This window comes from Thamnophis elegans, chromosome 7 (assembly GCF_009769535.1).
Source record: "Thamnophis elegans isolate rThaEle1 chromosome 7, rThaEle1.pri, whole genome shotgun sequence".
Taxonomy (NCBI): domain Eukaryota; kingdom Metazoa; phylum Chordata; class Lepidosauria; order Squamata; family Colubridae; genus Thamnophis; species Thamnophis elegans.
In genome coordinates this window covers 30179515-30205046 of record NC_045547.1, presented here as the reverse complement: position 1 = coordinate 30205046, position 25532 = coordinate 30179515, and the positions used below count along the sequence as shown (strand labels likewise).

Below are 25532 nucleotides of genomic sequence, written 5' to 3'. Positions count from 1 at the left end.
CAGGGTCTGGTTTGTTAACTCTGCCTGCAAAAGATATGTTTCCAGAAGAGTCCATGAGCAAATTTTGGGAAGCGCTATATAACTCTTTACCAGGAGAGAATGTGCAGACTCTGCCCTTCAGGTCACTAAAAAATGTATGAATGGAAAAAAGTTCATTGTACGTTTGTTGATCTAGAAAAAGCATCATTGTAAAAAGAATCATGTTAACCATTGAATGTTTTGCATGCATATAGACTAGTAGATTGTTAAAGCAAATATGAGAATCGACCTCTCACCTCACTAAGCATGGCATTGCCATCTGCCTCAGTGCTGAGCATACTGCTGGCATCAGGGCATATATTTGCTGCTTCAGATTCTTCATTGCTGCAGTTGAGCTGGGTATACTCCAAGTTTTCTTGCCGGCTGTGGGCCAAGCAATAATAAAAAAATATTTTTATTTGGTGGTGACTTTACTGACTTAAACATGTATCACACAAGGCTGATGCATTTAGAAGTTTTCTACTTATTCTGCCAAGTGAAATTCTATATTTTTGCCCTGATGTTCTGCTCTTCTATCATCACTAGTCTACTATAAGAGCCAAACATGAATGTGCTAATTTCACTGCTCTACTCATAGTTGTCTGAAGTAAGAAGGCTGGATGTATCCTACCAACCAAGAAAGATGTAAGGTTGCAGTTTATGTGGGAGAAACTCTATATAGAATCCAACCAGCAATGGATTTTACTACTTTGAGATAAAGGTAAACATAAAGACTCCCCTTGCACATATGTACTAGTCGTTCCTGACTCTAGGGGGCGGTGCTCATCTCCGTTTCAAAACTGAAGAGCTAGTGCTGACCCGAAGATATCTCCGTGGTCATGTGGCCGGCATGACTAAACGTTGAAGGTGCATGGAACTGCTGTTACCGTCCCACCAAAGGTGGTTCCTATTTTTCTACTTGCATTTTTACATTCTTTCAATCTCCTAGGTTGGCAGAAGCTGGGACAATTAATGGGAGCTCACTCTATTACGTGGTGCTAGGGATTTGAACTGCCGACTTTTCTGATTGACAACCTCAGTATCTTCGCCACTGAGCCCTCTTGAGATACTTCCATGCAAATAATTCCTTCACTAGCACCATTCTCTGATCATGCTAAAACTGAAATACTAAGTTTTATTTTATCTTTGTTTAAATCCCACCTTTATTGTTTTTACAAATAACTCAAGGCAGTGAACATATCCAAACACATCTTCCTCCTATTTTGCCCATAACAAAACCATGAAAGATGAGTTGGGTTGAAAGAAGAGACTTACGAAATGTTTTAGCTTCCTGGAAATTTGGATGATGTAAGGGAACTATACATCAACAAATAGTCATCTCTTAAAAATATTTACAAGTCTCTCAATAAAAATAACATTGAAAAGAATGTATACAATATGAACAGCCAATTAAATGGACCATACTGAACATCTTCCCTTTATCAAATATTCCAGTTCAATTACATGACTACTAATAAAAAAACAACTTTAAATTAACATATCACAAAATAAAAGAATTGCTTCCAACATTATTTTTTTCCTTATGGTTAACATGAAAAGAGTGAACAGCTGAGGATAACCAGTAACATCACAGAATATGAGATTAAAATAGTGGGTTCTTTTGTTCACTTGTATCTCAGCAGAAAATGAATTACATTTTGATTTTTTCCAAAAAGGAAAAAAATACTATCTTGCCAAAATAGTTTTAAAAAGTTCTCAACAATGCGATGTCACAACTGCCAGTACTTTAATTGGTGTTGACCTTCATGTACATCAAGTTCTTTCCAACAATATGCATTGTAAATATGCATCATGGTATATTTGTGGATCCGAAGCACGTGGCCTTTTGCTACTGACAGATGGACATTTTGACAATACACAGAATTTCTAAGTCCTGTCCAATTTTGTGTGTGTGTGGCACCCAGTGTGTTAACGACCACTAGGACCACCATAGCCAGTTTATGCCATTATCTTTCTACTTCCATTTTCAGACCTCAATACTTTGTGATCTTCTCCAATTCTTAAATATTATTTCAGAAATGGTTTATTGCAGTGGTGAATGTATGGCATGCATGCCACAGGTGGCACATGGAGTCCTGTCTGCGGTAATGTGAGCTGTCGCCCAGGTCAGCTCCACCACGCATGTGTGCGCGCCTCCTGCCAGCCAGCTGATTTTCAGGTGTCTGTCGCGCATGTGGGAGATGCATATGCATGCGTGGGGGTTGCAAGCACATGTGGGTGGGTGGGAGGCACAGTGTGTGTGATGCACCCTCCTCCTGTGCTCCGTTTGTGGTGCCAGTAGGCTTCGGGGAGAGCCTCCCGAGCCTGGCGAGAGATTTTCGCCCTCTTGGAGGCTACGGATTTTCGCCCTCTTGGAGCCTACGGAGGGCAAAAATCCGCCCCCCCCCCCCCCGTGCGCACTGTGGTTCAGGAGGATGAGTAGGCCGCGCAGGGGGCAGAGTCACACATGCATGCACAGGGGGGCAGGTTCATTGCATTGTGGGTGTGGGCACGCCCATGCGCTCTATCACGCACATGCACATGATTTCGGCACACAAGGAGGAGAAGGTTAGCCATCACTGGTTTATTGTCTTCTTCCTAGGACTGAGCGAGAATGACTGGCCCAGGGTCACCCAGCTGGCTTCATGCCTATCGTGGGATTAGAACTCAGTGTCTCCCAGTTTCTAGCCCCTTGCTTTAACCACTACACCAAACTGGCTCTCATGTATATTAATTTCACTTTATATGTAAGCCTGTGGACATTATGCAAAATCACATGTTGTCTACCATACAAAAAAACTGTTTATCCGTTTCACACTTTTGAAGTTCGACCAGGAAACTCTACATGCCTACTAAAGAACCAGCTGTAAGTCTCAAACATAAACCATCTTTTGTCTCACAAATACAGTACTTACCTTTCTCTTGTGTCTTCAGAGCCCACATATACGTAGACCTTACACTGGGATGCTAGGATGCACAAGGGGTCCCACGGATCACCAGGATCAGATTCGCCGGTAGCAGCAATACAATTAGGAAGGTTTATGACATCTTTTTTGAATACCTGCCAGGAAGAATTGAGAAGCTATAAAACATGGGCACAGAGGCACATTACTCCTTCTTCAGCAGCTCACAGAGGAAAGAAAAAGGATGACCTGTAAACAGTTAAAATCCCCATTATTCCAATGAGCCTTTAGCCTCTGTTGGTTTGTTCATAGGTGCCCATCTTTTGGTTCTCTGATTTTGTTTTAATTCAGTTTGTTGATTTTTATAACTTTTGTTTTGATGTGTTGTGATTGCATTGCCCAGAATCCTTCAATACAGGTAGCCCTTGACTTATGACCATAATTGAGTCCAACATTTTTGCTACTAAGCAAGAACATTCGTTAAGTGAATTCTGCCCCACTTTACCACCATTCTTGCCACGGTTGTTAAGCAAATCACTGCAGCTGCTAAATTTATAATCTGACTTCCCCATTTGACTTGGCCTCAAAAAGTAATCACATGACCCTGGGACCCTGCAACGGTCATAAATGTGAGTTAGTTGCCTAGCATCTGAATTTTGATCACATGACCATGGGGATGCTGCAACGGTCGTTAAAGTGTGAAAAATGGTCTTAAGCCACTATTTTCAATGCAGTCGTAACTGCATGGTCGCAGAACTAATGGTTCTAAGTCAAGGACTACCTGCACTGGGACTCAATGTTTTTTTAAGCAGCACCTCAACAAAAAAGTTATCTCAAACATTCTGTTCATTTTATAAGATTTAAGTTCGCCTTCAGTCACAGCAATGCCAGGGCAATCTGGGCCAATGATGCTCTTAGACCAACCAATCAGGTTAGTTGTTAGGAGCCTCACGTTAACCTCCTCGACTCCTGGAGGAAATGTTACTCTAATCTAACAAATAAAGAGGCCTAGAACAGTGATGGTGAACCTTTTCGGCACTGAGTGCCCAAACTGGAGCATGCACACCCGCCAGAGCCCCAGAAACTAGAAGATCAGCTGGCCTGTGCACATACGTGTGCCGGCCAGTTGATCTTCTGCTTTCCATTGTGCCCATGCAAGCCAGCCAGCTGGTCTTTGCATGTGCCGGAGCTCTGGAAATGCGTGCACCAGCCACCTGGTCTTTTGGTTTATGGCACGGATATGCGCGCTGAGCAGCTGGTCTTCATGCATGCTGGAGCACCTGAAACCCAAAGACCAGGTAGCTAGTGTGTTTATTCGTACCAGTCAGCTGTTTTTCAGGTTTCCGCTGCTCCAGCACGCATGAAAATCAGCTGTCCAGCGTGCATGTGCACACCGGAAACCAGAAGAGCAGCTAGCAATGGCCTGCGTGCCCACAGAGAGGGCTCTGCGTGCCATCTTTGGCACATGTGCCATAGGTTTACAACAGTGGTGGGTTGCAGGAGGTACGCCCGGGTACAGGTGTACCGGAGCCTGCCTAGAGCACCAGATACCGTTCCGGTATGGTGCTCCGGAGGGCTCACCTGCCCGCCCGAGCTTCTTACCTGTGTTTTAAGGATTCTGCAGTTCCGCACATGCGCATGGCACGTACAGCACCTGTGCAATACTCCACGGAGCAGCTGGAGCATCACAGAGGCTCGCGGAGGCGCTAAGACATATGCGTGTGCTGCACACATCCATGTAGACGCCACTGGGCCTGTTCCAATCATACTGGTTGGAACGGGATCCGGAACCCACCACTGGTTTGCCATCACAGGCCTAGAATGAACTTTGAAAATCCTGAACCAAAAAGCTCATAGGAAAAAAAAATATAAATAGCCCATTACCAACACTGATCTCCAGCACCTCAGTCAACTTCCTCTGGCCATTGGTTCCTACCTTTCTTCAGAGGCGATAACTCATCTTAACATTTAAGATAGTAATCTAGCACCCATAACGTATTTGCAATACAACTTTCCCCAGCCCAGCGGACAGAGAAGAGATACAAGATCTATAGTCCAAAATATCTGGAGAGAGGCCATGTACTAGCTACTTGTATCACAGCTACACCTCTTTATGGACACATCTTTGTCTGACAATATTTCTAAGCTCCCACTCAGGCTGAGCCCACATACTGTGCAAGGTTGCTGAATAAGCCATTAGTTGGGGTCACACAACAGGAACAAGTCAAAACCAAATCAACCAATACAGCTTCATGTAATGTACAAACCCAAATTAAAGAGTACTTTTTTAAATTTCTAGCTTGTGCCAGGCTAAGGGGATAATTGTATCCTGAAGGTTACAATTGGCCACCCCAGTTCCAATTCTGCAGGAACTGTTCAACCACAGATTTGCTCATTGTAGCTTGGGCCTTGGGTGGAGATTACCTGTCTGACTGCACATATCACAGAACCATAAACCACTATTTAGAAGTGAAAATCAATCATATTATGGCTTAGCATATGGCTCCTGATCAAGCCCATGGTCTACCAGGATGAACCATCTAATGGGAAGCATTGCCTGCTCTCCTCCAGAGAAATGAAGTGGCTAGCAGCAGGGGTGTGGGTAAATCGTCCTCTTCTACTCAGATCCTAAGTTGAATTTCAAATGTGGCTGTCCCTTTAAGAGCATCCTATTGCCTTATTCACCCAGAGAGCCATCCACCACCTCATCCCAGTCAGGTTACCTTAACAGATTTTGATCAGCAAAGGGAGGGTCCTAGCAGGCTGGCTGTCAGCACCTCCATTTCCCTTCCATTGTCCTGCTGAAGCTCAGGAGGACTGGCTCTGGGCTGCACATAGCTGAGCCAGGAGGAAATACTAGAGGGCCAGGACTGGAGAGAAGAAACCTCATTACTATTTCATAATCCTGGGCTGATGCAGCCCAGTGAACAAGACACAATCTAAGCCCCATTGTTTACATTATACAAGTTGGCACTCTATAAGGAAGGATGGTGCTGACATTCAACCAGTCAATCTGCACCAGGCCAGAAAGCATGCTACAGCATTGCAGGAAATAAACAGGGCAGGTTTTACCTGCTGAATGGCTGCCTGCCACACAGCGATTAAAGACACAGAATTCCTGGCCCTTTAAGAAAAGAAACCTGTTGGGATCTCCACAGTAAGACTGTGAGCTGTCATTTTCAGCCACTGACACTCTTAACACAATCCTTAATTTATCAAGATTTTTAACTAAAGGTTAGAATTTTATGGATATTCCACATTTGCAAACAGCACTAAAGCAAGCAAACTATGGCCAAGGAGTGTTTTTCCCCTTTCTTTTGGCAAGCCATCATTGTTTTAGGAAGTGCTGGGGCTGTGACAAGAGTAACTTCTCTGCCTTCATCAGGATGCTCCAAAACAGGAAAATAGAGGATAATCCCTTCTGATACTTTCAGCAGCCTCTCCCTACCTTAGCAGTCTTCAGCATGCTACCTGAGAATTGGAAGTGGGGAAAGAAATATAAGCCCTCAAAGAACACCAGGTGGAGGAAGGTTAGCTTACAGGCTGAATAATCAGCTTTCTAGTATAGCAGGTAGTTGTAGAATTTCAGTAGATGTAGTGTTATATGGATTTTTAAAAGGACATTATTTTCAATATTCCCACTTCACATTTTTAAAGGTAGAGGAAGGAGCATGACTTGCTGATTCTATGGCCAAAAACCCTGGTGAAACCATGTACCTAAGCAGAAGCCAAAGGAATCTAGAGAGAACAAAAGGAAATAGAATAAATCCCAAATAAAGAACAGCCACAGGTCCCAAATGAAGGATTGAGAACAGTTTATGAAGAAAATGCCCTGTCATCTAATTCTCCTGGTGGGAGCAATGGAGAGAGGATGAGGCAATTTTCTCCCTAGGTATTTTGACCACAACAACCTCCACTATCCCAAACTTAGGATCATGGACCTGCACATCTAGAATATTCTTGTGGGAGAGGAGAGACTGCAAATATTCAGTCATCCCTGCTTCCTTCAGTTCTGAAAAATAGGTCAATAACTTTGGAGAAGGCCAAAGTTATTGAAGACACTTGCCATTTTTCATATTGGCTGAGAATGATAGAGTTCAATATATCTGGAGGACACTAAGTGCTTATTCCACAATAATCTGAGTGTTTATTTCTAAGATAAATCATTTAGCCCTTCTATCATGATTACAGCATACATATAATTTTCCTTCTATAGCATGTCTAACTGAAGTACATCTGCTTCAAATGTACCACCTTTCTTATAATCACTCTGCTAAGTATCCAGAGTTAGAACCTTCCTGTCTTTCAAATGAAGAATTCCATAGATGCATGCCCATTTTTTTTCAGAACTGGCAAGGGACAACTATATTCCATCCCTTGATAGTCCACTCTTTAAGATTCCTGTCCGTCATATATTACCACAATGCCTGTAGACTGTTCCAGCAATTCATGTTATATTCTGTATCCAGAACTGCACAAGAAATTTGGCTTGGCAAGTCAAAATACCCCATTTTATGTACTGAAATTGATTAAGTTAACTACTGAAACTTATTTTAAGATTACTTTAGTCATGTGCATGAAAATTATAAATATTTATTCTAGGCTGGTTCAGTATACTGTAGACGCATTTAATTTAACTGATTTTATTTATACATTTTTTCCTTTTGATGTTTTAAAATTGCAATCTACAGTATGAGAAGTGTATCACAACAAAGATAAAGATTCCCTTGAGTTCAGTCAGCTCCTGGCAACTACATAAATAGATCCACTCAATCTTTTCTGGAGGATTTACAACATGGAAATGATTAGCCATTACCTTCTTCTGATGTATTTTTTCTTTCTTTCAACTTTCTAATTTAGCCTACAGCCAGATGAATTCCTAGTTGTGTCTCATCCAAGTACAATATTAAAAACACCTTTTGCCCTCTGAGGACATCATCTGATTGGGGGGTGGGGGAGGCTCATGATAAATTGCCAAACGTCTTGCTTTTGCCTCCATTTCACACCTGTAACATCCACAAATATCTGTACCAACTCTAGCACAAAAGTGCTTTTAAGAATATAAAAAATGTAAAAGGGAAGAAGTAGGTTCACTGAACAGGATTACTACCTTTATCCTTTGTTACATTAAGAATTAGTTTGTTGGTAAGCTGAGCTGATGAACTCTTATCCTTTTTGATAAAGTCTGCTAGCTGGAAAAGGTGTTAACAGACACTTGATTTTTTTTAAAGCAGATTGGTTGCCATCACCTTAAATCTTAATTATCAGAAATATTGCTTCTGTTTTAACACCTTACTGCTGTAAAGCTCCCCTTGTAACATTTATGATGCTCCCCTTCCCAACACTAAGCATGCCTCATGAATTAATTTTTCCTCCATGTCAAAATTAAGCTCACCTGGTTACCATGTTGATGAGCAGTGATTGTTCGCAAACAGTTCTGGCATCTGTTCTTGGCAAACATATTGGCCTCAAATTTCTCACAGAGAGCATAATCAGCTGGTTCGGACATAGTCTAAGCATGGAAGGAAAGATGCCTTAGGCAAGAAGTTTTGTGGAGAGATGGGGAGAGTAAGGAGGGAAGAGCACCTGTGAACGGATCAGGAGACAAGACACAACAATACCTCTAGTTTCCTCCAAACTTATCAAAGAGAAAACATTTTGTACAGCCTGGCATCTACTAGCAATTGTCAGATTGCTCTCTCATCACCTGAAAAAGAATCTTCAGATGGGAATATCAAAGCTAGAGAGATGGCTACAGTGACATGGGAATCAAACACTCACCCCCACAAGTATATTCTGTTTAGGTAGACTGGCTATGTGCATTTTCTCACTTGAGAAAATCACCTTAAAGAGCTTTTCTCAATCTGCTGTCTCCAGTACAACTGCAGATTCTGCCTCCCCCCCCCCCAAATGTTAGCTTGCTGGGACCCTCCAGCAAGGTTTATTCTTCAGGTAACTGTGGTTTACAAGAGAATACATTTTCACAGTTCTAACCTGGATGCACATAGCTCAGCAAAAGCTTTTCTAATATTAAAAAGCTATCATTGGTGTGAGTATGATAAAAGGCAGCTGAAAAAGTATTGTCTGCCTAAATATCCTGTTCCATCATCCCAGCTGGGAGATATTGCTTCTAACTTTCGGGCTAACTATAGCATGTGCCTTGCATGCTAAAATGCTTGTAGTTATTTTGATGCTCCTGCAATATGCAATGTTTTCAGATGCCCACGTTTACCACGTGCATCTCTCTGTGAAGTGTTTGACAAGTTGGTTCTACTTTCTAACAGTGGAAATGGTGTGGGTCAACATGAAGCTTAAGGCTTTGGAAAAGGAAAATGAGAGCAAATCATAACCCTTTACTTTTAACAAGGCAGCAATTATTGCAGATTCCATCAATGTAAGAACCAACTTAATGACAGTGGGTACTTTTCTATACTTTTAATTATTTATGATCATGAGGATATAAATTTAAGTCCAATGTCTTTGACTGAACTAATTAAACACAATTGCCCTTGCCATTTAATATTTTAAACTTCAACATTGGTTTTATATCCTTAATTTCCCATCTCAATTTCTTCTGTATCTTTTTTATATATTCTATTTCTTGTGTGATTAATTTATGAACCCTACTGTGCTTTTTAGTGCCAGTTTGGTGTAGTGGTTAAAGCAATTGGCTAGAAACCAGGAGATGCCTTAGAACAGTGTTTCTCAATCTTGGCAACTTGAAGATGTCCGGACTTCAACTCCCAGAATTCTGGGAGTTGAAGTCCGGACATCTTCAAGTTGCCAAGGTTGAGAAACACTGCCTTAGAAACAAAGCCAGCTGAGTGACTATGGCCCAGTCACTTTCCCTCAGCCCTTGAAAGGAGGTAATGGCAAACCACTTCTGATAAACCTTGCCAGGTAAACTGCATTGACTTATCTAGGCAGTCTCGGAGAATCAGACATGACTGAATTGGGGGGGGGGGGACTTATCAGGGTGCAACATGAAAGGAATGGCTATAACTCATGCTACTATGCAGTTATATATCAACTGATTCTTGGGATAACTTTTAAAAAAACACACCACAGCATAAGCTTTCCTACACAAGGATCTTGTGTAGTTTCTCTTCCTATCACACAAAATGTAGCTTCTGCTCATTCATTAGAAACCTGACTTAAGGATTTAGCACAATTTAGGAGTTAACAGTAATCTTTAGAAAGAAAATTAGAAATGATTTTTACAATGCATGCTATGCATAGACTCAAATTTCATAATCCATGTCTGCTGAACATCTTTATTTTTATATGCTTCCTTGCGTGATTCCCCCCTCCTTTTCTGCCAGTGTTTTAAATTATCATGTAATACATTTAGAAACACATAAAAATCAAGCACAGCCACTTAAAACTATTCTGGAACTTAGTAATAGAGGAAAATTTTATTGTACCCGCGAGAAATACACAGCCTCTAAAGAATTCACTTTCTGCCTGCAACTTCAGAAAATAAAATAGATTTTCCAATTATCAACAATTGGAAAATGTAAATTCTTTTCTACTGAAAATTTAAATAAAACCGTACCATCTTATTAAGAATTGGATAGTTTTGAATACTAATCTATAGAAAATAGCAAGCTCATACATTATCATTACAGCGTATAAGGGAAAAAAGAACGCACCTTGAGAAGGCAACTCCTACTACGCACGCCTACACTTAGTTACAACTGGGACTCTTCCACCGCTGACTTTTTTTTTTTATGAATACAAACTTTCCTCCGAGGAAGTGGATCCGGACTCCACCCACTACCCTCCTTTCCATTGGCTGAATGAACCACACTCATTTGAATGTAATATCTCAATTGATTGTCTGAGGGGCGGGGCCGATCAGCAACGAATAAAATTTCTGGCGATATTGGAAGTTTTTGAGTTGGATCTTTTTCGGCTGCGGGGTTTTTGCAATTAAATCGACGCCTCCTCCTCTCCCCCAGCATTTTATTACAACCCGCGTTGCAGAGTCGTTGGGCGTGTGACTGATTTCTCTCCTCGTTTTCTCTCAAGAGTTAGCACGCTTTCCTTTCGTGCAAACCATTATTTTCTTTCACGCTTTCGGCCTTTTTTTCACGACGAGGAGATAAAATGCGAAATAGCGTACATAAACAATGCCACGCTTTGACACCGCGTGGAGTGGATCTTGATTTTTGCCGTGGTCATAGCGTCTTTGGAATCTCTTCTTTCCATAACAGCGTGTGCCAACTTTCCTGGGCCCTGCTCTTGGTCAAGCCTACCACAAGAGTGTATTTTTGACGAGGATGCTGCTTGCTACTGATCCAGCATTGTAGCCTTTTAGGCACATAATACTGTTTGTTGTATGCGTATTTAGATTTTGTTCCACCAAATGCCCTCTCAAAACAACCTGGGTAGTGTCTAATATAGAAATCATAAATATAAAACAGCTAACTCAACTAACTTGAACCTCACCAAGCCCCTTGGTATAAACTTCAAATATAATTAACTCACGGGGTGGTTATAATGAAAAATGATAGGAGGAAGCAGTGTTCCCCATGAGTTCCAGACAAATGAGACCATTTTCATTGAATCAGGATATAAACCAATTTTATTTGTCAAGCATGTATAACAGATAAGTATAAACATGATTATGAGTACAGGAAATGGATATGAATAAATGAGGGACAGGACAGGGTCGGTAGGCACATTGGTGCGCTTATGCCTGCCCCTTACAGACCTCTTAGGAATGGGGTGAGGTCGACAGTAGACAGTCTAAGGTTAAAGTTATGGGGGGCATTCCAGGCATTGACCACTCTGTTGCTGACAAAGTAGAGTCTATTGCAATTATCTGTATTTCTTTCATCTCTCATATACAATTTATCCTTGTAGCAATGTCTTCTCCCTTTTCTCTCAACCGGTCTCTCCCTTGACAACTTTTCTTTTAACACTCTGTAGTTGGATCATCATTAATCAGGATTATGTGTCTCTTCTTTCTACACAAGAGGAATTTTGATTAAAACAAAGCTTAAGCATCTCTTTCTAGACCACCCAAGCTTACTCTTCTGCATATTAGTAGGAAAAACTAATCTGTTGCACATTTAAGTACAGTATACAGTAATTATGGATGGCCCCCAGATGTAGCAAGCCAAATAATGATAAACCCTGCCATTCTATGCTATAGTAGCAAAAAAAATATCTAGTCATAAAGCATTACAAGCAATTTCACCATTATCTGCTCATACAACACACAAAGCCAAAATTAGAACTTAATCTCATCTAAGAACACCAGCCATTGTAGCAGCTATCTCCAGTCTGGCATCCTCCTTCATACATTTTGGCCATGTTGGCTGAAAATTCTGAAGCCAGAATCCAAACACATCTGGATGGCATCAGGATAGGGAATGATCTATACATTTAATGGGGATGGAGGGGGGATCTTCAAAGAAGGCAGGGAAGAAATGCAAAAATTCTACTTCAAGGTACATGTACTCTCTGGAAATTAGGATCAAAGGCAACCTCCCTTTCATTGCTGTCTATTGGAGAACAGTGAGAATATTAATAATAAACCTCATGTCTTAATTACTGAACCTCTGATGGAATGATACTGAAATTGGTCTGATCCAGCAGGGCTCTAAATCCTCCCCCCCCCCCACCCACTTGTCTGGTGTTTTCCCGTCTTCCTGCAATCCCCGTTATAGAAGTGGGGCTGAGCTATCTGGCAGTTGCTTGTACTTCAGAGCAAAGTTAGCAACCTGGTCTCCAAATGTTTGGACTAACTCCCATTAACCACATTCACTGGAGACAGTGGGCTGCCTATTTGTTTTAAGTGTTGCAGGAATAATTCCAAGATGATATTCCTGCTAACAATTCATTTCTTGTGCTGGCTTCTACTATGTTTAATGCTGGAGTACTTTGTATGACCAAAGTCCACTGAAGGTGTTAGCGGCTAATCATTTTATGCTATGTGTCCAATATAGGTGATGCACCTGTGTTCCTGGTGATGAACTGTATTCGGTACATGGTTAGATTCTCTGCTCCAACATGACATTGGAGGGAGACATACTAACCCTAAATTCACCACCAACTCCTATGAATGGTCAGGAAAAGCAGTTTGCTAGTATAAAGTGAGATGGGCAGAGGTTGGAGTCATGATTTTCCAAAAATTGCAAAAATATACCCATCACACTATTAACTAAACCCACTAATAGGACACACACACACCCCAAGGCCTCCCTTCCTGATTGTAATGGAAATTTTGGAGTGTTGGAGGAAATATTCTTTTAAATACTTGGATTCTTACCACTTTACAAATTAATCTGAACACTGGAGGTACAGTTCAGTAATCATAATCAGTGTGACCCTTTCAGGACTAGTGTAACATGGGCTTTATATCCACCCATCTCAACAATTAGGCAGATGCCGTCTGCACCAGTTACAGCTTTTGTGCTGAATTCAAGATAGTTTCATGAATTCATTGGAGGAATCAAATCCAAAATTTCCTTGGGCACGGAGCACTGATATTAGGCTATCCCGGTTGATGTAGGATAGCAGTTGGCACACTTGTCAAAGCTGGATGTGGGTATGCAAGTATCTTCTTTAAAAGATTGTACCATCGGATCCGGGGGGAGGAGCCTGTCGCCGAGGAGGGCTCAACCGAGCTCCTCTCAGAGATCTGGTCTGTATATCTAAATAAGATCATAGATATCACCCCTTTTTGGCATAAAGGGGCAGGGAGTAGCTCTGTGTGCTAGGGTCTATTCGTAATTCACAGCCTTTCTCTTTTTTTTTGGCTGTGGACAGAGATTAGATCCAGCGTGAGCGGAGCTTTTATCTCCAGCCAGTTCTTCTCAGCTGCCTTTTTTTTGCAGCCCTAGACAGGCGACCCCCCCCCCAGGACAAAGCAAAGTTGTTTGAAGCTAAGATTAATACGGGCGGGTCCCACCCCTGTGAGATTTATGCTTTTATTACTATCGTAAATACCAGCACCATTTGTCTTAGAGGCTTCTTTGTTTAAACGGACTTCAAAATGGCGATTTCTCTCCGTTGGTGACTGATAGGGGATGTACGTAGCCGGTTTTACCTTCCTGCAGACCGCTCCTTAACAAAATAATTTTTGTTTTTTGTTTTTTTGGAAACAGAGGGGAGCGAAAGCGCTGTTTATTTGTTTATTTATAATGGCACCCAGGTCAAAATCAAAGCGTCTCTCTACAAATGTGCCTAAAGAATCTGTGAATGAACTTAAAGAATTTACACTGGCATCACAGCCCTTGTCTCCTACGCCCTCTACTGGAGAATTCTTAACACAGGAATTTTTTTTTCAAATGTTTAATGATTTTAAACAAGAAATTAAGGAATTTGTATTGGAGCTATATGGTGATTTAAAGTCTAAAATTGACCAAATGAAGGCGAATACGTTTGCAGCCGTGTCTGCCCTGTCAGATTATACCGCTGAAATAGAGAATAAATTAGAAAGTTTGGAAGAGGCTAATTCTAATTTGACTACTAATATTCAAATATTACAACAAAAAATTAGAGACACTCAAGAACAGCTCGTTATGATAAACTTTAATAAGAAGGCATTCGCAATAAGAGTCAGAGGATTCCGCGAAAAGGAGCGAGAGACTCTGAAACAGACCTTTGTTGAAGCCCTCAGCCATGCGGTGGGAAGCCCGGGACTTAACTTTGATTGGCAGATTCGGAAAATTTATCGCCAGAATTCGTTGGTAGCGGAACAGCGACAGCTCCTGAGGGACATAATTATATTTCTCCACAAAAGAATCCATAAACGCGATCATGCAAAAATTTTACAATAATAGTTTGAGAGTTGATGGCCAGAACTTGATTGTCTTCAAAGAAATACCTTTCCAGATGTTAAAGGCAAGAAGGGACTATACCTTTTTAACTAAAGAGCTTAGAAATCATCAGATTCAATATAAATGGGAGGCCCCAGCCGGCATTACGGTCACATTTGAGAATCAAAGACTTCGTCTCAATTCTGTTTCGGAGGCTCGAGATTTCTATTACAAGACTTTGAAGGCGGGACTTCCTGATTCACTTGGAAAAGAGGAGAGACAAGCCGAAGGAGAAGGCAAGCAACAGACCACATGGCTGCAAGATGGAGGGGGTAGCTCCCCCTCCCTCGGAGAAGCAGAAAAGCGGAGTTTGAGGATTTAGACATTCTAAAATATTCACTAAAGTTGTGGATTGAATGGGGGTTTGCGACCTCTCTCCGGCAGAAAAAGCGGAATTTATTGGTGGGGTGATATTGAATGTATATATGTAAAATGCATGCAGAATGATTTACGCTGTTTAAATCTTGTTAGAAGGGAAAGTTTGAAGAGATTATTTTAAAATAGAAGGTAAACTGATTCTTGCTGAAACTATTATTTGAATATGTGGAATGATCTATGCTATTTAATTTTTATTAGAAGGGAAAGCTTGGTGAAATTATTTTGAGCTAGATTTTAAACTAATGTTTGCATAAATTTGATAGTGGCAAATATTTGAGAAGCAAGGGATGAGGGTAAAATGCATGCGGAATGATTTACGTATATTGGTGGGGTGATACTGAATGTATATACTGAATGATTTACGTTGTTTAAATCCTATTAGAAGGGAAAGCTGGTCCGGATCATTTCAAGATAGAATGTAAACTGATTTTTGTGTAAAGTAATACTTGATCCACGCTGCTTAAATTTTACTAAGAAGGGAAAGTTTGGTCAGATTATTTTGAATTATTGTTTGAAATTAAGGTTAAGAAAGGGAAAGTTTGATTATTCTTCTGTAAAGTAATATTTGAATATGTGGAATGATCCACGCTGCTTAAATTTTACTAGAAGGGATTATGTTTGAGTTAGATTGTATATTGATGTCTATACAAATTTGGATAAATGTTTATCTGAATACAAGGTTAAGGAAGAGGAATGGGAGAGTCTACAGGAGGTCGGGGTAAATAACAAAGAAGCAAGAGACGAGAATAAAATATAGATAGAATGACTTATACTATTTAAGCATAGATAAAGATGGGGGGCTGAGCTTAACACAAAGAGTTTCTTTTTTTTTTCTTTTTCTTTTTTCTTTGTTCTTTTCTTTTTTTCTTTTTTTTTTTTGGTTTTTTTTCCCTTTAATATATTACTTTTATTTTTAATCCATACGAACATAAGATACTTTAGATAGAAGGCAGTGCCAGGTGTGGGCCCTGGGAAGTCGGGAGGAGTAGGGACGGGGATTTATGGGGGGTGGGTGGGTGGGTGTTAACATAGTCGCAATAAGAACAAGAATGCACTTAAATACGGTTGTTCTTTTTTTTTCCTTTTTTTCTCTTTTCTTTCTTTATATTTTTTTTCCCCTTGGTTTATTTTACTTTTTATCAGATTATAATAAACAACACTTGAATAAAGGAATACACCAAGGAGGGAGGTAGAGGGAAAGAGGAGGGAGGAGTAAGGAAGGAGTAAGGGGAATGCAAGGAGGGCGTGTTGGGAGTAAGGGGAGAAGGAAGGTTTGAGGGGAAAGGGAAGTAGGAGGGGAGCGTTAGAGGGAGGAAAGGAAAGTTGGAGGGGGTAGATGGGGTGTATGGAGGATGGAAGTGTCAGGTGGGGTTCTGAATGATGAGTTGTGTTTTCTTTTTTATTTATTTTTTTATTTTTTTTATATATTTTTTTCTTTTATAGCAAATACCCTGTATATAAGTGATTGTAAAATGGAATGTGAAAATGAATAAAATAGATTTAAAAAAAAAAAAAAAGATTGTACCATCCAATTTTTTGTTTGAAGGCTTTCCAATAGCTGAGAAATCAGAAACAGGAAACCACCCAACTGTCATGAACCTAGTGTTTCTGGCATTTCAAAAATAAGGAGCAAAAAATACTTTATCCAACAAGTGCTGCCTTTCAAAGTCCTCACACGACTGAGGCCACGAGACAAATACTGTATACAGCTTGACCTCCAGGTCTCACCTCTCTCCCTTTTGATTTCCCCATCATAATGCGTTCTTTCCCTGTTGTTCTGGGCTCTGCAACCAATTACAAATAGATCAAAAATCTTTTGGTTTGGTGTGATTATTGCCAGGGCACAAGCAACAGCATCTACACTGGCTGTCTCCCCAACTTTCCAGGCTGCTGTTAGAACATAATACAGACAATTCTCTTCCTGCCTCCTGTTCTTTTGTTGGGTAGGCAAAACAGTACGTAATTCTTTTTGATCTGGAGATCTAATTCAGGAATTAAAAATGGCAGAAGCTCTGACATTTAAATGTACTGTAATTAAATGATGCTCAGACACAGAGCCAACACTTTGAGAGAGGGCCTCTCTTCAGAACAAAAAACAAAACGAAATGCAGAGTTATAGATCCACGTAAAGAAACATTTGGATCCTGATCATTTTAAAAAGTCTCTGACAGCTAATAGATCAGGTATGAAGTTTTAAGTGTAGATATGGATTCGTTCCCACTGCTTCCATAGATTCATTTCCTGCAAGCATCAACAAGTTACTTCTTGGGACCTATTGGGAATGGGGGCAGCTTCTGTGTTTTGCCACGAGAGCAAAAACAATTCAAAAAGTTAACAATTGCTTTTATCTTCAGCGCTTGTTTACGAGTGGTGATGTAATCGTTGGCATATGTCACAAGGATTTATGAGAAACATGTTTCCTCATCAAGAGATGAAAATTAATATGAATAATAGTAAAAAAATGCACAAGAAGAAAATATTGCTATTATCTGTGCCAGCCTTACCCAACTTGATACTTGACAGATGTGTTGCACAATATTTAGGTGTTTGTCCCAACAAATGGAGAACATTTAGTTGACCATAGTTACTCTTTTATACTTGTTTCTTTTTCTGAATCCAATACATGAAACATTATTGCATGGAGATGCAATAATCCAATTATTGCAATGCAATTATAAATGTGGTCTCCACCAGTCTTGGGAAACATGATATTAATCAGGGATCTAATCTGTCTCTGGGGAAAAGGGCCTTTGTCCACCCAAATAAGGGGAAGTTGAATGAGAGAGATCTTTCCCAGCAGGAGACCTACACAAATCAAGATTAGGTTTCCTTAACTTGTATAAGCTCAACATTTCTTAGCTCCCAACCAAGTGTTGACTGTGTTCAAATAACACTGATCTTCCGCCAAGCCAAGTAGTAGAGTTTAATAGTCCATGTGTCAGCCATTCAGTCTTGGACATGCCTCCTCCTGCCCGTCATTTTCCGGCGCTGGGACTTGCTCGTTCGTCCTGTTCTTGTGTTTTGGCCTCCGTTCTTTGTCCCTTGTTTGTGGTTGATCTGTTTTCTTTTCCTCTTTTTCTGAGTACGGGAATGCAGAGAAGCCGTGAGGGAAGAAATTCTGTGGATAAGAGAAGAAAATAATGGTTGTTTCTCAGTTTCAAAAAATAAAAGCTAGCTTTTAATTCTCAGGTTTATTCACCCTCACCTGCAGTATGTTCTTTGTAAACATAGCTGCTGTGATTTTCAAACCACCAGTAGTCCTTGACTTACAACCACAATTGTTGGAACTGGAATTTTTGTTGTTAAGTTGTTGAGGTCCTAAGTCAAATTGGACCTGATTTTACAGCAATTTTTAAGCAGTTATTTAAAAAATCACCGCAGTTGTTAAGCAAATCCAGCTTTCCCAATGGGTGTTTTTTGCTGGAAATTGGCAAAAAAAAGTTGCAAATCGTGATTAATGTGCCACAGGATGTTGCAACTGGTCATAAATATGAATCAATTGCCAAGCTCCTGAATTGTGATTATACGACCTTGGAGATGGTCATATGTGCAATTATAGGTTATAACTTTTTCCGAATCCCTTGTGTCTTTGAACTGAAATGAAAAGTTCATTAGTCAAGGGTATTATACTGGTTTATTCAATAGCATTATAGTGGTTTATTGAAGAAATCATGATTATAAACACAGCTTAGAGCTATATACATCCATCCAGTTTTAGGATCTTTAAATATTTAAAGACAATTATGAGCTCTAGAGAGACAGTAAGCAGCTAAGAAAATAAATAGTTTCCTTGGACTAATTCTGACTTGAATGTTCTGTTATTTATAGAATTGCCAATCCTCTTCTCTTCTATTTTATTTTTACATGCATTAAAAAAAAACGGTACATCTGAAATTCTCTGGGCAGATTATAAAAATTAAATAAAACAACACAAAATGCAGCACTATTAAGAAATAACAAATCAATCCATATTGAGTAAATAAACTCTGCAGCAATACATTTAGAACTAGAGGGAGAACAAGAACTGTAAAAAGAAAATCCCAATATATTTAAAAGGACTAAAAAGCTAGCTTATTTGCCTGGTGGGAGAAATATATTTACATAGACAAAGGGGTCGGTATAAGAATATTTGTATGTTTTCTAAAGAAAGTATGCTATAAGAAAGAACCAGCAGTGAGAAGACACTTCAGTCACAATTCTTCCTAACTCAGCTAGTAATATCTTTAATAACACTTTCAAATAATCCTCTATGCCCTCCTCCACCTGAGAGTATCATACTTACCTCTACTTTTTCTTTCTAACATAACTTGACAGCACATCCCATGTGTCTACTCAGAACAAAAACCCTTTAAATTCAACGGAGTTTGCTCTCCACTCAATGTTAGAATAATCTCTAAGCCAAGGGTGTCCAAACATGGGGATCTTTAAGACTTGTGGACTTCAACTGCCAGAATTCCCCAGCCAGCTGGGGAATTCTGGGAGTTGAAGTCCACAAGTCTTAAAGTTCCCAAGTTTGGACACCCCTGCTCTAAGCAAATCTTAAGAGAACACATGGGACATTCTGAATGGTTTGGTAATTAGGCACACAATTGTAATACCTCTCAGACAGAAAAGGATCTCTTGCTTTCTTAGGCAATGTAGATGTATTCACAGTGTCTTCTCCTTCTAGGTCAATATTTTCATTCTAAAAAGAAGGCAAGTGAGTTAATAAAGAACACCACAATAAAATCTAGACATGCAACTAGAAACATGATTTGATTTTCTAAGCAAAATATTAAAATTTCAGATTAAATGTTAACACTTTAGATTAAAGAATAGTAGCAATCAACACCAAGACCAAACGTGTAGAGCCAAAACATGGCATCAATCATTTAACACAGTGGTGAACTATAATCCATAAATTCAGGGTTCAGAATTTGGCTTCTAGTTGGAGTCCGGAAAGCTATTCCCTTCTATAAAATTGGGGAATAACAGGTCAAAAGACATATTCAAACATAGTACTAGGATCTTGTATATTTGGATGCACAAATATATGTATGTGAGAAACGTGTAGTATAGCAATAGCACTTAGACTTATATACCGCTTCATAGTACTTTACAGCCCTCTAAGCGGTTTACACAGTCAGCATATTGCCCCAACAATCTAGATCCTCATTTTACTGACCTTGGAAAGATGGAAAGAAGAGTCAACCTTGAGTGGGTGAGAATTGCTGGCAGTCAGCAGAATTAGCCTGAAATACTGCATTCTAACCACTGCACCACCATGGCTCTTGCATAGTGATTAAAGTGTCAAACTATGGCTGTGGAGATCACAGATTAATACCCACTGAGCCATACTCCTCACTGAGGGATGCTGACAAGTCTTGGGCTCTTCTTCCAAGCCTCTTTTTCATATTTTATTTTTGTGCCTCCCAATCAATATTGATTCCTGATGATGGTCTGGACTAGAAACATAAAATCAAGTTATTTCCCAACACATCTTTGGGTGAGGTAATGGGATAGCACTCCCAAGGCAGAATTGCTGCACAATTTGGGATTCCTCTTGGACCCATGGCATCTCCCAAATGGACTAGTCTTGTACACAGTATATGGCTCTGCCATTGGCGATTCAGAAATTACAACTGGTCCAAAAAGTAGGAGCTTTGATATTTATAGATGTACCATGATCATGGTTACAACATAATCACTGCTTTGCAAGTAGTGCTCGCTTATCAACTTCTGACTGCAATTCAAAATCCTGATAAACCCCTTTATGGCACATGGCTGGGTTAATTAATAAACTAGCTATTATGGATAGCTGCTCATTCCACAAAATCCAACAGAAAGGGCGTGCTTTGAGTCCCTTCAAAGAAATAATACTACTTAAAGGATGTATGAGGAAGAATTATAGAGGCACACATTCCTACGCTTTGGAACAGCATGTCCTGAGGTCTGGACAGCCCTGGATTTCTGCATGACTTTAAAAACCTGATATACTCACACACAAAGTAAGATGTTGGATGAGCCGTTTGAAGAAAAAAAAAGTTTAGGATGTTGAGATGTTTTTATGCCATTTTATATTGCATGGTGTGGTCCTATAATTGTTGTTCACTTACACTTATGTTAACCAGCCAGAGTTGCATTTGTAAGTTGGGCAGCCATATAAAAATTACATATAAATGTTTTTTTGTTAAATTAACAAGTGAATAAACAAGTGAATAAAAGACAGATATATTACCTCAGTTAGCCCCAGCACACGAGCACCAGAAAGATCCAGGTCACTGATGGTAGTAACAGTGACCGTATGGTTTGGGTGATCATAGCTCACTGATTCTGTTTGAGATGTCACTAAATGTTCCAACTCATCAGCTTCCTCTGAGAAAATGAAATAAGTACAGTTATAATTTAAATGAACACCTTAGGGAAGTTTAGACCTTTCAGCCCTGTTACCATTACATTCTATTATTCCTTTATATATGTGGGTTTAATGACAATTGATGTCTCCATCTCCAAACTTTAAATTGGGATATTTTAAGAGATGATAATCCTCGAAGCAGGTTCTCTTGTTATCTGTATTTGGCACATAATCATCATTATTTACTACACAATTCTGCCAATGATGGGCAAGCTTCTTCAAGCTATCAAAAAAAAAAAAAGAACTCCACTTCTCTTTAGCCATATCCTGACAACCTTCTTTACCTTTTCATTTGCATCATTTACCCATGAAAATATTCTTTCATTTTTTAATATACTTTCTACAAAGTTATTATAACAATAAAATCTACTACAAATATACATAAAGAGAAGAGAAAGAGTTAATAATGTAAGGAAAACGGAAAAAAGAGAAAAGTAGGAATATAAAAAAAGCCTTCCAATCTTCATTACAAATTTAATGATTCTTCATCACTTACAATCATTTCTGCATCTTATAATCACATTGCTTATCTATAAATAAATCCATAAAACATCATCTTTTCAGTCCTGGGTCAGCAGAAAGTCAATACAATAACATTCTTCTAAAGACTTATGTTGACTTATGCAGTGCCAACAAAAAATCAGCACTAAATCTCTGTCTCCTTCCAACTGTTTGTAATTAATAGCAGTGGCCTAAACATAGTCATACTGAGTAATATAAAAAACAACACTTAAAGTGTGATAAAGATTATAGATTAGAAAAACTAATTCATTAACAGAGATCAAATGAAGATATGGTTTGAAACATGTTTCATATTCATTTAACCTTATTTTAGAGAAGTTGTATTGATCAGCCTTCTGTTCTCTAAGTTGTCATCTTATACATTTTGGGATTCCAGGCTAGCTTACATGTTCAACTACAACACTTACCTAAGGCTTCTTCTCTCTCCTTCAACATCTTCATGTACTCTTTATGTCTCTACAAGAGAAGCAAACAAATAGATATTCCAAGAGTTTTCAGATCTAGTTAAAATTCTGCCAATGAGAAGTCATGCACTATTTCTTCCTACTATATACTGTGGTAGTATAGTATATGGTAGAATTGTGGTACTGTGTGGTATTTCTATATCAACTTCCCAAAATCAATTTACTGTAAAATATTACACTATCAAAGCCTATGAGATCTGGAATCTTATCCTTTAAAATAAGACAATTTAAACCATGGTGCCCTAAGAAAAGCTCTCTTTTTCCCCACAAAATCTTTGCCTCAAAATATGAGCCATACTTGGAGGTACTCCATTTTATTTCCAAGCACATACACTATATTGCCAAAAGTATTCGCTCACCCATCCACATAATCAGACTCAGTTGTGAGTGAATACTTTTGGCAATATAGTGTATATATCTCTGCTGTTTAATCAAAAGTAAGGTCAGTTTAATTAGATAATACTCTGGTATAACCTATTTAGAGTGGAGTCAAAATGGTGAGGGCAAGCTTGCTAAAATAGCAAGCAAATGCAATTTACATTTTTGGACTATCAATAATAAAAGGCAAAAATGGAGGCAGCTATCCAAAAGGTTTGAAAAAAATCCTTTTTGGAAGGAAACAGTTCTGCCTTACTTTTGTAGCTGTTGCAGCCTTCTATTTCCCTGACAGATCTCACATAAAATCGTACCTCTTCTTTCATCTTCTTTTCTTCCTGCTTCAGTTTGCGCTTTATTTCCTCCAAAGCGGCTTTCCTCCTCTCAACCTTACGTTTGTGAAACCCTGTCAAGAAGTCCCTGGAAAAAATAAGCATAGTAGGCAGCAATATGTTAGGATTACCCTTCTGCCTATGGAATCAATATTCTACAAATAAGTTATCCTGCATGATCAGAAGGCAAATACATACAAAATGTTTACCTACATTCAAAAGCATAAAACGATTTGCCCATATTAAACATTCCCATGTAGATATCCCATGATGTAGTCATGATGCAGATCAGACTGGCTCCTGCAATACATTCCTTAAGAATCCAATTCATTTGTACAGGAAGAAAAATGGCAGAACAGATTGGATAACCATAAAGTATGGAAGCTTAGATTTTTTTAAGCCTCTCAGGGAGTAATACAGGTAGCCCTTAACAATTGCAATTAAGACCCGCAACTCCTTTGCTAAGATGACTACCCGTTATCACAAGACTATGCCAGATTTATGTCACTTCCACTGCAGGCATAAAGTGAATCATCCAAGCATGACATCATATGACTGACCCTGCTAACTTCTCCATTGATTCTGCTTGTTGGAAGCAAGTGTTTGGTTTTTAAGAAGAGCCTGAACAGTTGCTTGTCTGAAATAGCATAGGGTCTCCTGCTTGAGCAGGGGGTTGGACTAGAAGACCCCCAAAGTCCCTTCCAGCTGTATTCTGATTGATTGAAACCAGCTGTGAAGTTCACAAATGGTCATCCCATGACTGTGGGATGCTAGGACAGTTGTGTGAGGACCAGTCATAAAACTACTTTTTTCAGCACTTATATAGCGAAGCAATCATTAAATCTGGCAGTTGTTAACTGAGAACTTTTTATAATTCTGAATGTCCAGGTAGCCTTGTGTGATTCTGTTCCCATAAGTGGGCTAGCTTTTTTGGAAATGTAACTGTTGCCCATTACTTGCCATTTTATGTTAGCTTGTCTACACAATAGAGACAGAACGATAAGCAGACTTTCTTGTTCCACATTTCACTTCTCTATTTGCCTATTAAGCTGGAAAAAATCCATGTATGTTCTACTTGGCAGCACAAAGAAAACATTAACCCAGATAACTATCTGAAGCATATCTGGATATCTATAGCTCAGTTACGTCCCTAAGCAAGAAGGAGGAGGAGGCAAAGACCAAGGGAGTAAGGAAGTAACTGTGAATATCAACCTCAAGAGAAAAAATTGGATCTCACTCTTTGAAGAGCTGGTTAAGTATTTTGTGGATTGTTTCTAAACTATGACACCCTTCATTTAGTTGATATTTCCCAGATGAAGAGGAGAGTGACTCCCATCACCCTCAGCCAGCATTAACCAGCTATTGAACAGATTCTGTAATTCAAAACGTCTGGAATGTAGGAAGTTGGGGAAAATCTATTTTGAACAGAATTCAGAAATTCTAACAAGTTGCCTTTTTTATAAATACAGGTAGTCCTTGACTTACAACCATTTATTTAGTGACTGTTCAAAGTTATAACAGCATTGAAAAAAGTGACATTTGGCCATTTTTCATACTTATCACATGATCTTCCCCATGATCATGTGATCAGAATTCAGATGTTTGGCAACTGGTTCATACTTATGTCCATTTCTGTTTCCCAAGGTCCTCTAATCACCTTTTGCAACCTTTTGACAAGCAAAATCAATGGGGAAGCCTGATTCATTTAACAACCATGTTACCAACTTATCAATTGCAGTGATTCACATCACAGCTGTGGCAAGAAGTTGTAAAATGGTGCAAAATTCACTTAACAAATGTCTCTCTTAACAACAGAAATGTTGGGCTCAATTGTAATCGCAAGTCGAGAACTAGTTGTGAATTTATACATGCAGTTGCACGTGTATACTAAAATCTACTAAGATAAAGCAGCGTTTTTTCACACTTGGCCACTGGGTGGGAATTCTGGGAGTTGAAGTCCACTCATCTTAATGTGACTAAGTTTGAAAAACATTATACACTAAACCTAAAACAACACGTGTCTGAATCTTGGGAGTAAGCATTCTGCTCGGCGTTAACTCTTCTCTCGCTATGCAAAGAGCCTCCCGGTAAATCCTTTCCATGCAGGGGGCTTCCGCGGGAGGGATCTGCAGTGCACATCGCCCAGCCTAAGGCTAGGCAGCGGTAGACCTATTCGCCCTGCTCCTTCCTCCTCTCCCGCACTCACCGTCGACTCTTCTCATCGAAAGAGACGACTTTCCGGAGCACCGCAGTCCCATCGCGCCGCTCTTTCTTCTTCTTGCGGCCCATGCCGACGATGACTTCTTCCGATTCTG

At 39.6% G+C, this 25532-nt stretch overlaps 1 protein-coding gene across 1 annotated transcript; it reads right to left on the bottom strand.

Annotated features, from left to right (window-relative positions):
• Positions 1-18076: 18076 nt before the first annotated feature.
• Positions 18077-25506, bottom strand: NOL12 (nucleolar protein 12). Its single transcript, XM_032221135.1, has 6 exons — positions 25424-25506; positions 23200-23305; positions 22454-22502; positions 21348-21484; positions 19729-19814; positions 18077-18248 (listed from the first exon to the last, which is right to left on the bottom strand). The coding sequence occupies exons 1-6, from the start codon at positions 25504-25506 to the stop codon at positions 18077-18079; spliced, it is 633 nt and encodes a 210-aa protein (XP_032077026.1).
• Positions 25507-25532: the final 26 nt, after the last annotated feature.